The 15,319-nt window shown below is 40.2% G+C and overlaps 1 protein-coding gene across 1 annotated transcript in view; it reads left to right on the top strand.

Annotated features, from left to right (window-relative positions):
- The first annotated feature begins 3,569 nt into the window (after positions 1-3,569).
- SLC26A7 (solute carrier family 26 member 7) overlaps positions 3,570-15,319 on the top strand; it is a 69,984-nt gene continuing 58,234 nt past the window's right edge. Inside the window, exon 1 of the mRNA XM_056330487.1 lies at positions 3,570-3,788. Coding sequence (XP_056186462.1) covers positions 3,596-3,788 — 193 coding nt within the window. The 5' untranslated portion in view covers positions 3,570-3,595. The remainder of the gene's footprint in view (positions 3,789-15,319) is intronic.

The raw sequence follows: 15,319 nt of genomic DNA, 5'->3' as shown, positions 1-15,319 counted from the left end.
AAGCCTCATTTTTCTAAAGTTTTTTCAGATGAATAATGCTTTATTTTAATCTAAATAATAACATTTAAATGAATTTATGTAAATACAATTAAAATATTAAAAATGCATATTTATTTTTATGCCTGATGCAGAATGGTGATTGAGAAGACACTTCACACATATGATGGACCTTGCATTTTACATTAAATTTCTGTCCCATGCAGAGATAAAAAATACTTAAAGGAAAGCCACTGTGTCCTTGCTCCATATCCGACAAGACACTTAAATGACTTGACATTCAAAGGTCTTCCATGCTCTTATCACTTTGTGTCTGAGTACTGTGTATTGTACACAAGGTACATGACGTTACTAGTTGGCGAGGCATGTGAGGCACGCAGCAGTGGCAACGGTACGTCCTGTGGCTGAGCACTAGATTAAGGTGGACAGAGGGGTTCCTGGAGCCAGGGAAACCCAAGCAAGAGCTGAGAATCCTACCAGGAGCCAGCAGCTCTCATGAGCAAGGCTGATGCAGCTTGGGCATTGCCATGAGATTTAAATGACCCTGAGGGGTGCTACCATCCAGGGCGTGATGTGGCAGTTTGTGTGGCCATTTGTGTGGCAGGGTGCACAGGGAGGGCCCTGCGCCCTGCTAGCAGGGCCACAGTCAAGGGAAGTGCTCTAGGTCTCTGCTATAACGGTTGGGCACTGGCCTCAGCCTGAAAACCAGTGTTTCTGCAAAGAAAGTCCCTGAGATGTCTGGTGCTTCTACCCAGACAGAACTGGTAAGGAAGGAGATATTAGTACAAAAGTTAGTTTGCAACAAGTGCCCGGATCCTTCTCCTGGAGAAAATGTAAGTACATGCATAAAGTGTGCACAGGCTGATGTTCTGTTATGTCAGGTGGCCTAGTTGCAGGGAAGAGTTAAAAGGCTGTGCAGTATCAGAGGAGCCGAGATGGAGATAGATAGGTGGTTTCAGAACCATGTTCCTGTAGCAGACACCAAAGAAATGAGGCACCTTGGACCCTGGGGACCCACAAAAGCAGGGCTCTGCTTCTGTCTTCACCCTCCAGCATCACAACCAAACCAGATATGAAGCCTCAATGGCTATAGGCACCCACAAGCAAGGTCCACAAGGAGAAGCTGTACCAGCAGCGCACAGTGGATACAATAAAAAGAAACCTTGGGTGCTCATAGTAGGTGACTCTTGGTTAAGGGGCACTGAGACACCCATCTGCCAGTCTGACAAGTACTCATGTGAGGTGTGCTGGCTTCTGGGAGCTAAGGTCTGAGATGTTGCCATGAGGGTTTCACAACTTGCACAGACTACTATCCACTACTACTCTTTCATGTGGGCAAGCCAGAACCTGGGCAGAATCAAGGAAGACCATAAAGCCCTGGGGGTGCAAATAAAAATATTGGTGCCCAAGTATCTTTTCTTCCATTTTATCTGTTAAAGGAAAGGGTGCATCCAGAAGCAGATGTATAATACAAATCAATTTCTGGCTTAGTGGCTGGTGCCATCATGAGGGTTTTAGTTTCTACAACAAGATATTCTTTAACGGCTATAGCCTGTTAGGGAGGGATGGGATACACCTGTCTAGAAGAGGCAAAGGATTCTTTGGTGGCAGGCTAGCCAACATGGTGAGCTGGGCTTTAAACTGAAGGACTTGGTGGGAGGGGTCTGATATGGCAACGCTTACACCATCACATCCAACTAGTGAATAGGCCAGGCCAACCAGAGCAGCGATATATGTCCCTTAGCTGCCTCCCAAGATGAGTATTCTGGCAAAACTCAAACAGAAGAAGGAAGTTTACAGGATGTAGAAAAAGGGACAGGCCATTTGGGAGGAATATAGGAATGTTGTCAGAGTATGTAGGTAGGCGTTGAGGAAGGCTAAGGTCCATCTGGAATTAAATCTGATGATGGACGTCAAGGACAACAGGAAGGGCTTCATCAAATACATCAGTTGTAAAAGGATGACTAGAGAAAATGTGGGCATGCTGCTGAATGAGGTGGGCGCCCTGGTGATGAAGGACACAGAGGAGGCAGTTACTGAATTGTGGCTTTGCTTCAGTCTTTACTGCTAAGGCCAGCCCTCAGGTTTCCCAGACCCTGGAGGAAAGAGGGGAAGTCTGAAGAAAGGAAAACTTTCTACAGAGAAGGATCCTGGGGGGCATTAGGAGGAGCATGGCCATCAGGTTGAGAGAGGTGATTGTCCCCCTCTGCTCTGCCTTGGTGAGGCTCCATCTGGAGTGCTGTGTCCAGTGCTGGGCTCCCCAGTTCAAGAGGGACAGGGAACTGCTGGGGAGGGCCCAGCACAGGGCTACAAAGATGATGAGGGGACTGGAGCATCTCCCTTATGGGGAAAGGCTGAGAGAGGTGGTCCTGTTTAGCCTGGAGAAGAGAAGGCTGAGAGGGGACCTTATCAATGCACACAGGTATCTTAAGGCCAAATGTCAAGAGGACGGGGCCGGGCTCTTTTCAGTGGTGCCCAGTGACAGGACAAGGGGCAACGGGCACAATCTGCAGCACAGGAAGTTCCACCTGAATGTGAGCAAGAACTTCTTTACCTTGGGCATGACAGAGCTCTGGCAGAGGCTGCCCAGAGAGGCTGTGGAGTCTCCTTCTCTGGAGACATTCAAAACTCACCTGGATGTGACTCTGTGCAACCTGCTCTAGGAGAACCTGCTTTAGCAGGGCGTTGGACTAGCTGATGTCCAGAGGTCCCTTCCAACTCTGACCATTCTGTGATTACAAGATCAAAAATTACTTGGTGAAGTCTTCATTGAGAGAGCCTTTGCTGCGTGGACTACCAAGAGTAGAAAGGAATAGCTGTGAAGGAGAGTGATCGTCACAAGCATTTTTGGCACTTCCCATGCAGAGCTGATAGCCTGCAGTCCTTCACTGCACTATGAGCTTGTTACATTTAGGTCTGAGGCTTCAGCCTACAGATGCAATCTGTGTATGTTTTTGTCAGTACTTATTGCTACCTGCTGTTTTGCATTTTCTACATAAATAAGCTCTTTACTGTCATTCAGAAGACAAAACATTGACGGAGTAAAACAAATTTGCTAGCACCAGGTTATGGAGGACTTCATGCTTTCCGACTGTGGCCAGAAAATCTACCCCCAGGAGAGGCAAGGCAGCTCTCCTGGGCTTGGCAGGGAGATGCCTGCTCCACTGGGCACTTCCCGCTCATATTAGCATAGCTCAGCCTATATCGCACACACCCCCAGTAATACCTCATTTTGCCACTGGACTGAGGCCAAAAGCACAGGCATTACAAGGAATATAAAGCGGGAGGTTACTGGAAAGAATCACTAACTAACTTGAGACTAGACTAAATTTTTGCAAAGAGCAGAAAATGTGATCTTTGCTACAAACGGTTCTTGAATTTCATTTAGCTCTTTATATGATTGAAGCATTTAATAAGTGTTTTTATTTAGTAAAGTTAGAGAGCAGCTGCAGAATTCCTAAGTGCTTCTGCTCATTTATTCTTTCTCTGTAGTTTTGGAACTGCAAAATCTCCGAAGAAAACTGGAGACTGACACAGATCAGGGTGATTCCTCAGCTGTGCACTCTTCTGAAAGAGGAACTGCTTTTGTGGGGTGGCAATGATGACAGGAGCAAAAAGGAAAAGAAATGCAGTCTGGAGGAAGATCCAGGCTGTTCGCTTTGAAGATGTCAAAGTATGGTGTATGAGAAGGCTGCCCATCTTGAAATGGGTGCCTGTCTACAATTGGAAGGAAAATTTGGTTCCCGATACAGTTTCTGGGATGATGCTAGCCATCCAACAGGTGACTCAAGGTACAGTCAGTTAACTCATTTCAAATTCATATGTTTCAAATCTGGTCATGCTGAATCGGTCTGGTCATCTTTTTCTTTTCTTTTCTTTTTTTTTTCCTTGTTTAGTATTAGCATAAAGCTTTGGTTAAAACAAAGGCATGCTTGTATGTTTAGTGTTGATTTAATCTAAATATAAATATAAAGGAAAAAATATATGCTTTTAACTGTTATGTGTACATACTGGATGTGCAAAAGTGGATAGAAATACCTTGTGTTATTGTAGCTAATTTCTGTGAGCTGGAACTTTGTTATATATCCCACCTTTCTGACAAATTTTCACAGACTTAATATAGAAGATAAGAGAGCAGCAACTGTGTTCACACAGCGTATGGTTTTATACAATGCTTTATCAGTTAAATGACTACCTTTTTCCCTATTCCATATGGAAAGCAAAATACATCTACGTGATAATTGCATTGTAAGAAATGCAGTTTGGGAAGAAACATGGGCATTATACCGTAACCTTTGGAAGCCCAGAGCACAGCAGGAAATACTAACTTTCTGTGCATAAAGGGTGCTCCTGCCAGAGGCATTACCCACAGAAAGAATCTGCCTGCATCCATGGCTTGCGTACTTCTGCTTCTGCGTTGATTTAATGCTGTATTATGTTACCTACCACATCTCTTTTCAAGCAGCTATACAAGGCAGGGGTGGAGCTAGACTCCATTTGGTAGCTTAAAAAAAAAAAAAAGGAAAAGGAAAAACTCCCCCAAAACAAAAGCCTGCACAATTACCTGCAGAAACCTGAAGTCCCAGTAATCTGGGTTTGTAAAGTGATTGCTACTGGGAATTAAATGTTTTTCTCAGTTTTTTGATGTGTCTTTGATAGTGTCACCTTCATTTGGCAATATTTTGTATTTGCCTCAGGTAAATCACAGCTGCTTATCTTGCTCAAATGGACTTTAACTCCTTCCCTTATGTAAACCATGTTGATTCTTTCTTAACAATTTCCCATATTAGTTATGCTTAACTGTCATTGATGTTGTTACATTATAAGCACTCCTTTAATTGAATTATGCTGGAGTTGGAAACAACTAATTTGTGTAAGTATTTGTGCTTTTAAAGTAATTAGGAACATCTGCATTGGCATGATTTAACTTTAAGAACCTTAATATGTAACACTGCAAAGTATCGGATTTCACTAGTATGTGCCTATACAGCAATTGTATTTAAAATGCTGCTAATAACAGTATTGTTGAAATTCATCAAAAACATTAAGTTAAACAGCAGTTCTGCACTACTGTTAGTTTTAGCCAGGATTTTCTTGTTTGAGTCTTGTACCAAGAAGTAATTTAATGTAACAGATAAATTTAAGAAGATCCTGGGAAGATAGAAATACTGGTTTTATCTTTCTAGATTATTTTTAAGTACTCTAGAAAGAATTTTATCCTTATTTTATGCTGTTTAAAACCAAATACTTGAAACTCTTCCCTCCTGCTGATCTGTTTTTCCTTTCTCTCTCCTCACTACTTTTCAAGATTTCAGAATGATATTAGGGGATTCAAAAGGAGGAGAGTTAGATACCAAAATATTTTACCATGTTTGTGGTGCTTTAGCTTAAACACAACATATTTATTTAGACCCTGTTTGCATTAGCTCTTTTCCTAGGGTTGTAAGCCTTCCAGTTATCAGGACTATCCTTTAATGTCTTCACAGAGAGGGTTATGCAAGAAAATAAAGACTCATTTGTCATACGGCATGAAGGGAAAAGACCCTGAATTTTGAGAGGTCTTATATGTGTCTGTTTCATTCCACCCACAAAACAAGAAGTTTTGTAATTAAATGAAAGCAGAAACTCTAACAATGGTAAGAAAAATTTAGTAACCAGTGGTAACTGACATGCAGAGCAGTGTCATTTGGTGTTGCAGCAACATGTTTAAGTAAATTCAAGTATATGGAAATAAACTTGAGTTATGGTAGCATACAGAAAAAACCTGCAAGTTGTATTCGTAAGCAACAGTTTTCTGAGTGATGGAAGCTGCATATTCCAGGGTAGAGAGCAGTCCAGTAGCTTGAGAATAATTAAGAAAGACCTTCCAACTGGGCTGCATTTTTCACATTTTCCTACTGTGGGATTTCTTACTCATCTGGCCTTGGCCATGTTCAGACTATTCAGGTTGGCAGCTGCTCTGATCTGGTGTAATGTGTCTGTGTTCCAACATCTAAGCTAAATTTTAGATGATATAACTGGCTTCCCTTTGTAAAGGAAGGTAGGAAAGAGGAAAATCACTGTCCTTAGTGTGTCGTAGTGAACGCAACAAAAAAAAAATGCTCATAACTGCTGCTTCTCACAGAATTTTCAGAAACTCTTTATGGAGAATTCGTACACAATAGCAGGTTTTGGTTTCTGCCCTGTAAGTGGGAAAAATAAAAGAGCAAAGTAATATAAATACAGCAATCAATGTATGCAGGTAATGTTTTCTCCCAAAAAGTCTTTTATAAAGGTATAGGATAGTTCAGAATAGCTGTTCTTATGCCATCTTTTATGTTGGACTAAGTTTTAAAGAACTACTACTATTCATCATTCTCAGGGTCAAAATTACTGGATTCTAGATGTGACTTAAAGACTTCAGACTCCTGCAAGATACCTTCAAGTCAGCTACTTGAAAATTGAAACACTTGAGCTCATATTTAGGTTTAAATGTCTTCCATCAGGACACACATGAACTAGAAATTATGTCCCGTGGTGACAGAGTCTAGGAACGGAGTACAAGAAAAGCACGCTACCTGAGTAATTATGTACAGTGTGGAAGAAATAGATCTTTAGAAGGTAAGGTGTTACCTTGCCTAGCACTGAACTAAGTGTAAAACCATATGCCTCAGTGCCTAAGGTGTTAACCTTACTCTCTCACAATGTTATCCAATAAAGAATACAATAGCTATCAAAGAATCCACATGAAATTACGTAATAAATTCTGCAGAGAATTCTGCCACTACTTTTCAAATGCTTTTGAAACCTGTTTAAAGCATGCTGTGCTGGTTTTGTCTGTGGTAGAGTTAATTTTCTTCATAGTAGCTAGTATGGGGCTACGTTTTGGATTTGTGCTGAAAACAGTGTTGATAACACAGGGATGTTTTTAGCTGTTGGTGAGCAGTGCTTACACGGAGTCAAGGCCTTTTCTGCCTTGCATCTTACCCCACCAGCCAGCAGGCTGTGGGTGCACAAGGAGCTGGGAGGGGGCACAGGCAGGACAGCTGACTCCAGCTGGCCAAAGGGATATTCTATGCCACATGGTGTCATGCTCAGCATATAAAGCTGGGGGAAGAAGGTGGAAAGGGGGCGACATTCAGAGTGGTGGCGTTTGTCTTCCCAAGTAACTCTTACGCGTGTTGGACCCCTGCCTTCCTGGGGATGGCTGAACACCTGCCTGCTGATGGGAAGTGGTGAATGAACTCCTTGTTTTGCTTTGCTTGTGCATATGGCTTTTGCTTTACATGTTAAACTGTTTTCATCTCAAACTACAAGTTTTCTCACTTTTACTCTTCTGATCCTCTCCCCCATCCCACTGCGGGGAATGAGTGAGCGAGGGGCTGTGTGGGGCTTAATTGCTGGCTGGGCTTAAACTACAACACATGCCCAAGTCATATTTAACCATTCAGAGGGAATCCATTGATCAACAACATTCAGTACAACAAATGGATCCAGTACTGGGGTGGAGGTGAGGAGTCCAAGGAACGTGGGAGATGGGAAGGAAAGGCATGGCATTATCACCATGTGCTGCTTGGCATTTGTGATGAGTCATGGCTGAAACCAAGTAATCATTTTCCAAGTTTTCCTGTAGTTGTTTCACTGACCACTAAAAATGCCAAATTAGTCTTAATTCATGAGCCCCAAAATTCAATGCTTAACTCTTATGTCCTATTAATCTATTGAGGCAATACTTCTATGGTCTCTGTGTATATCCTCTAATTTTAGAGGTGTTTAGCTAATTATACAGAAGATGAAGGAAAGTGTCAAAGATAATTATGTTCTTCAGATTTTTTGAAAATGACCAGTGGAAACAGATCCTCCAAGTTCTAAAAAGCGATAATACAAATTTATACCTTGTTAGGCATTAGGTAATCTGTGTAGAAAAAAAAAAAAAAAGAAAAAAAAAGCCCTTTCAAACGCATGAATTACTGGAAAAATTCTGCTGGAACTTGCACTGTCTCAGACTGTAAAGTCAGTCAGCCATGAATAAAAACCAGTAAAAGAATTTAGGCTTCATTAGTTCCAGCTATCATTTAGTAATACAGAGCTCAACACCTTATTTTTCAGACACAGTATTCTTATTATTACTCTGATACCTAAGGCCGAAAAATAACCCTTGAATCTAAAATGAGCTTTGTCATCCAGTCTTCAAGTTTGCTGTATATTTTCACAGACAGTTAAGAAATTTGATTTTCATGTTTTGGTAATCACTACCCAATTCGTCCGTGTTTCTCAAAGACCTGTTATTGATAGACTGCAGCAAGATGTCTCTACATGAACAAAGAAATCCTTTGCTGCTTGGACTATGACTTCATTGCTCTCTTCTCTTTTCCTTTGGAATTTATAAATACCCCATCAACAATCATCATGTAAAGATTTTTCTTTCCGTTTCATTCTGTGTTCTTCCCCCATACACACAAATTCAATTCCTAGGTCCATGTAGATGTCTCATAAATGCCTAATTTGGTTTTTTTTCTCTCCAATTTGAAATTTTGCTAATAAAACAAACTTTCTGGAGTGTAAATATGTAGTTTGCAACAAGCCACTCTTGTATTTCTTACTAGTCATTGGAGATCTGGTTGATAAGACTTAGCAATTTGCTTATGGAAGTTCGTGAATGACTGCTTTTCCATGAATATTTTTTTTCCTTTTTCTTTTGTTCACTTATTAAACTGTATCTTGACCCACAAGTTTTCTCTCTTTTGCTTTTCTGGTTCTCTCCCCCACCCTTTGAGGGGGAGTGAATGAGTGGCTGGGCGGGTGCTTAGCTGCTGGCCAGGATCAACTCACCACAGGTGTGATTCATCTGACTAAACCTAATCCTTTACTTTGTTAAGTCTGATTGATTATATTGGTAAGATTTCCATGGAGTGTAACAGGCAAGTCACTCAGGTGTAAACACTGATGATGTAGACATCAAAATTTAGGTGAGATGTTTCTCAGCTAGTATATCTGTGTCATTGTGGGTAATAAACAGTTCATGCTCAACATGGTTAAGGCAAGTCTTACTGTTTTCTTTCCTGTAACTCATCCATTGACCTGTCACAATAACACCAGGATTCTTTTTGTGGCTTTTTTGTGTGACCTGGACACCACCTACTTGTATGAGAAGCATACTTTGATCAAGCTGCGTCTGAATTTGTCTCAGTTTCCTTGCATGATAATATTAAGATGCATTATGATGCAGTCTTTCATGTAGCTAAATCTCATAAAGATGTCATTGTGTTTTTTCTGCAGCCTTCTGAACATGTGCTATAGCCCCTTCATATCTCTTCAGAATGCAGCTGCTTAGCTCATTTTCACAGTCTGTGGTAACTTTTTATTGCACCAAGCAAATTACTCATCTTTACTTTCAAGGCCTTTCATAGCTGATCTTTCCTGGCATCATTTATTCATTACCAAGCTGTTGATCCATCTCTCATTAATCCATTTTGCTAGCCGCCTTCATCCAATCTTGTCTTTTTCAAACAAATAGCTTTGTGCCTTCTCTTAGGATTTAAATCATGCAAAGCGTGTTGGCTGGTACATCACATCTCAGTTTTTGCTTTTGGGTTGTTATTTAGAATGTGTTTCTTTGTTTGTGTGTTTGTTTTGGTATTTTTTTTCTGGGTAGAACCACGCATACTGTCCAAAAAGGCTGGCATCTAGAAGCCATGTAGGTAATGCTGCAAACCATCAGTAAGCTTCTCTGACTGTCATGGGCTCTAAAAAATGTAACTCTGAGTTTGTCTGAAAAAGTCTGTACAAATACAAACGTTGTGCAACTGAGTTAATTGATGGAGAACTTATCCCCAGTTAGTCTGCTTGAATATGTATATTAGTGTACATAATTTATGTACATCATTCTCTATATAGTTAGGGGACACAAATATATCTGAAGTACTTCGGTTAGGATATTATATAATATGAAAATTAAGTGCTTTGCTTAACACATGAAGTTGCTTTACTCTTTCTGGATGTAAATTCCTAATGTAGGTATCTAACTTCAGGCATCAACCCTTCCCCGCAAGCTTCTTCCAAGATCTCGCTTAAGATTTTGGTGACTATAACACTATTCTGCAAGCCACTAATGATCAGAGAGACTCCTGCTTAAACAAACCCATGATTTAAATTCTGTTTTGTCATTCACTGGGTGATGATAATACTTGCAACCTGTACTTTTCATTAAAGCATCTTCGAGCTCTTTACACTGTCCAGTAATAGAAAAGTATATGGGGAAAGAAATTAGAAACACAAAAGTGCTTTTTCTTGAAACACAGAAATGCCTCATGCAAAATCATGTATTGATAGTTTATGGTGCAAAGAATACAGGTTTCAATTATTTGCTACTAATATGAATGTCCAGCATCACAACTGAGTTAGATCCTACTCTGGTTTTAACTGCGATAGAGCCACCAGTCGCTGCTTGGGGACTGGCTCGGCCTCAGTCAGTGGGTGGTGAGCAGTTGTATTGTGCATCACTTCATCTTGTTGGATTTTATTCCTCTCTCCCTTTTTCCTTTTTGTTATTTTTTTTCAAACAATATTTCAACTATTAAACTGGTCTTATCTCAACCTGTGAGTTTTACCTTTTTCGAAATCTCCCCCCACCCCCCATCCCACTGGGGCAGGGGGAAGGAGAGTGAGCAAACAGCTGCATGGTACTTAGTTTCCAGCTGGGGTTAAACCATGACAGTCTCTTCTGAAAAACACAAACCCACAAATGTTTTTTCAGCCTTAGAAAAAAGAGGACAAAACCAAGACATGGTACTTTCTACTTAAATATTTGATCTAAACTGAAGGCTCAGTACAAAATTGGGACTTTATCTCAGTTTTACTGAAGGATAATGACTTTGCCCATGAGGGAAATGGTCAAATGCATGGATATGTAACCAAGTTTAAACACAGGAGTTGAAACATACTCAGATCAAGGGCTGAGACAGGTAATTATCATCTCAGAACTCTGAGGGAATACGTAAGTGACATTGCAAGTCCGGTAACAAGTACCTTTGATGATCCTGTCAAATTTGGAATGATATTCTATGATTAGATCATAGTGAGTATAGTGTTGTATCCAAGTTACAAGTCTGTATTGCAGATGAGGGACTGGACCAGATGCAAGCAATATTTCCCTTCAATGATAATAAAATAATATTTGCATGTATAGCAATAAAGGATACCATAGTGATTGAATCTGCCACACAGTTCTGAAACAAGGCTCTAGGACAGCTAGTGGGTTTTGCTTCAGATTTATGTATGCATTCTAAAGACAACTCTGCTGATGCTCTCATTTAGGGGTAATTTTAATGATCTGCTGGAAAATAATTAGCCTATTTGAAAAAAAGGGATTGTTAGGTGGGTTAGGAGCTGCAAAGAGGCTGATAACTACAGGTAGTGCTGACTGTTGATCCACTAGCTGAAATCCAATGTGTAATTTTGTTTGCCTCTCTTCATGGAAGATGATTTTAAGCTTCAGTAGGAGAAGAAAAGGCTAGAAGAAGGATTGGAAAAACAAAGTTTATATTTGGGAGAAGATTTAAATGGCTTGGACAGGTTAATTACAACCAGAGAAAGTTTTTTCCTTATCAGGAAAGGCATTTAACGTAAAAGACAGTTGCAGCACATGATTAAATGAGCATAAAGTAGCAGGAATAAGTTTAGACTTAAAAATGGAAGTAGTTCTAAAAATATTCATTACAATATTGGGATAAAATGATGCATCTGCTTACCACGTAATTGCATTCATAGATGTACTAAATTACATGTTTGCCTGTCATAAGAAGGAAAAGAATACAGAGCACAAGGGGGCTCCTTCACAAGTTTATAGTTCCTTTCAATATCTGCTGATGCTCAAAAAAAATGGGAAGCTTTGAACTGAGGTGTGTCTATCAATAAGTTAAGACAATTCTGTGTGTTTTTTCAAACTGAAAAACTGTCACTGTATTTCTGGATTCAAGCTTTATCTTGCTGAGTTCCTGGTATTTAGCTGAATTCATAAACATTATGTTATTTTTTTAAAATAAACATCTGTCCATGTGCTGTACTGCATATACTCAAAAGTTGCCCATGTGGGAGTATGAGGGTATAAGGTTTGGACTTTCAAATTTATCACATTTAGGACTATAGCAGTTCGTAATTTTTAAAAAAATATATTTTTTTTGTATTCAGCTAGCGCATGGATATACTTCATATAGTATTTATAAGCAGTGTTATGCATTTGCTGCCTTTTCTATGACCTATCATGAGCAAGAAATGCTTTGGATTAAGTGGGTTTTGGTGGGCTGTTTTTTGGGAGGTGGAGGGCTCTTGAGACATACTTCCTCTGAAAGCAAAATATGTAGATGGCATCCGATGAAATCGGTTTTGTTATTCCGGCCAACTTCTTTTTTTCATTCTGCAAGTCCAATAATAACTCACTGAGGATTGGTGTGTTTCGTATGTTTAATTAAAGTTAATTTAATCTTGAGCTGGATTTATTGTTGAACAGCTGATTCCTTAACACTGGCTGGAGACCTTGCCATTAAGAAAATGAACTATACTGCCGTCATGCATTCCAGAACTGGTGCCCAGTGTTTTGGAAGGCATGATGCCAAAAACGTTTTATATATATGTGTGTGTGTGTGTATATATATATATACACACATACATATATATATATTTTATTTTTTTTTTAGCTTTTCATGGAGGAGCTCCAGCTGTGTCTTCTCAAGGGTGGTGGTTGCTAGGGTTTTTTTCAGACTCTGCCCATAAATGTAGACATAAATATTCTCTGAGCAGACTAACTGGAGCTAATAATTTTATTAAGAGGTAGAGCTGTCTTGTAAATATACATCTGGCATACAAATATCATGTGTAGATGAAACTGAATAAGCATATTTGGAAACAGAGCCAGAAAAATCTCCTAGAGAAGGCATTGGAGAATCCATGTAGGTCATAAATTATTCGTGAAAACGTGTCCAGCTGAACTCTGTTACAGTTCTCCCATACGAAGAATAATGCTGTAAGATGATCATGAAATGTAACATGTTAGTAAGCAAATGTAGGGCAATGTTGCATATTTATACGACTTTCCATCAGAGGAGAAAGGCACTAATGCTGCTGTGCATGCAATATCTCATTTCTAACCTCTTAAAATTGTTCCAAGTTACATATGTGCTAATACAGACCTTCTGACAGAGTACTAGAAATGTGAATTCAGCTTCTGAATGACCTCTAAATCCTTTGGGGCCTAATCTCCATGTGCACGTGTCTTAGTATGACCCGATAAGCCGCACAGATGTCCGAGCCCTGTGCCTGGGGGTGCCAGAGCACCATGGACAGGGACTGACAAGTCCAGGGAATGCTGACTCCCTGAAGGAAGAAGAAGAAATGACTTCACCTATAATCTTCCATGTCAGAGAGACCAGGAAAACCCTTTGTGCTGAGATCCTTGGCCACCAATTTATCAAAATGGATGCCCTTTTCAAGGATTTCAAGAAGTCAGGTTCATCTGATTGAGGCTTGTTATCAGTCACAACTGGTCTTTGTTTCTCCACAGGGTTGATGCTTCTCTGTCCTGGTTTTGGCTGGGATAGAGTTAGTTTTCTTCTTAGCAGCTGGTACGGTGCTGTGTTTTGGATTTAGTATGAGAATAATGTTGATAACACACTGATGTTTTAGTTGTTGCTAAGTAGTGCTTACTCTCAATCAAGCACTTTTCAAGTTCCCCATGCTCTGCCAGTGGGGAGGTGCACAAGAAGCTGGGCAGGAGCAGAGCCAGGGCAGCTGACCCGAACTAGCCGCAGGGATATTCCATACCACAGATCATCAAGCTCAGTATATAAACTGGGGGGAGTTGGCCGGGGGCTGCTGATTGCTGCTCAGGGGCTGGCTGGGCATCGGTCAGCAGGTGGTGAGCAATAGTATTGTGCATCACTTTGGGGTTTTTTTTCCTTTGGGTTTTATTCCTCTCTTCCTCTCTCTTCTGTTCATTACAACTGTTGTTGTTATTATATTTTCTTTCCTTTATTAAATTGTTCTTATCTCAGCCTGTGAGTTTTACCTTTTTCCAGATTCTCCTCCCCATCCCGTTGGGGAGAGCCAGGGGAGTGTGTGAGTGGCTGTGTGATACTTAGTTGCTGTCTGGGGTTAAACCATGACATTCTCAAAAGGCTGCCTCATAGTTACCTGCTTGCCAGAAGCTTCTTATGGGTTTCATTCTCTATTTATTCTTACTGAGATGCAGACACCTTTCCCTATAATCCACTTGCAAAATGCCTCTTTAATTTTATTTTAGAGACAATCTCTGTTTGTCTGTCAAGAGTCATAGCTCTTTTTTTCATGAGCTCCGTTAAAAGAAAATAAAATACTAGATTATTTCCCCCTCCCACCCCCTACCCCCATCTGTTTTTGTGTGTATCCAAGCTTTTTTATGTACAGAAGGGTCAAGCTATCTCAAATAGAGAATTCATAAATGGGTCACAGAGCCCACTTGTTTCTTCTACTGTAATACTTACATATCTTTTGTCTTGAACATGAGGATACAAATGTCAGTATCTGGAGATCTGCAAAGTGGCAGAAACAGAACAGTGCTTTCTCAAACATACCTTTGACACAGTTGTCACATGGTACACTGGCAGAGCTGCATTTCAGATAGTGTTAATTATTGTGAGTTCAGGTACTATGACTAATAGAGCTGAGATGCTTAATTCTCATCAGTCTGAAGGAGACAGTTGCATGGGAAGGAGCTGCACTGAAGCATCCTTCAAAAAAGAGAAAATGGTTGCTAACTCAACATTGTGTGGTCTCTTGAAGATAAATGGTACATTTTTTGAAAAATGTCCTCCCAGCTTGCTTTTACATTCTTCATTTGCCTCAGGCTTTGAATGACAGAAGAACTAAGGAATGATTTTAAGCTCTTATCACTTTCTCTTTAAATAAATCAATCAGACAGAAGGTATAATGCACATGCACAGCCCCAGCAAATGGTGCCATTAGGAAAGAGATCTGCAAGCATGAGGTGTACATGTGCACCACCGAGAGAGCTGACACTGGACTTTCCAGGTTTTGGAGGTAAATGACATTATTTCCAAAGGATCATTCTGTGTTAATAACTTTTAACAAGCCAGTGTCAAATAATCTTCCAGAACTGTAGGACTGTATAGGAAAATTGTTATGAAATGTAGTATTAAAAGTGTTTTCTGTTTGTTTGGGTTTTTTTTCTTCAGTGGAAGTTAGCTATCCCAGAGTTAGAAATTAAAGCCTGTGATATGAGCCATTGGGTGCCTGATTTGTAGGTTCTCAAAGAAAAATTGGCAGGAGACTTGTTAAAATGTGTTAATTT

Source organism: Falco biarmicus, chromosome 3 (genome assembly GCF_023638135.1).
Source record: "Falco biarmicus isolate bFalBia1 chromosome 3, bFalBia1.pri, whole genome shotgun sequence".
Taxonomy (NCBI): Eukaryota; Metazoa; Chordata; class Aves; order Falconiformes; family Falconidae; genus Falco; species Falco biarmicus.
Note: the sequence above shows the minus strand (reverse complement) of the source record. Positions and strands in the feature narration are given on the sequence as shown.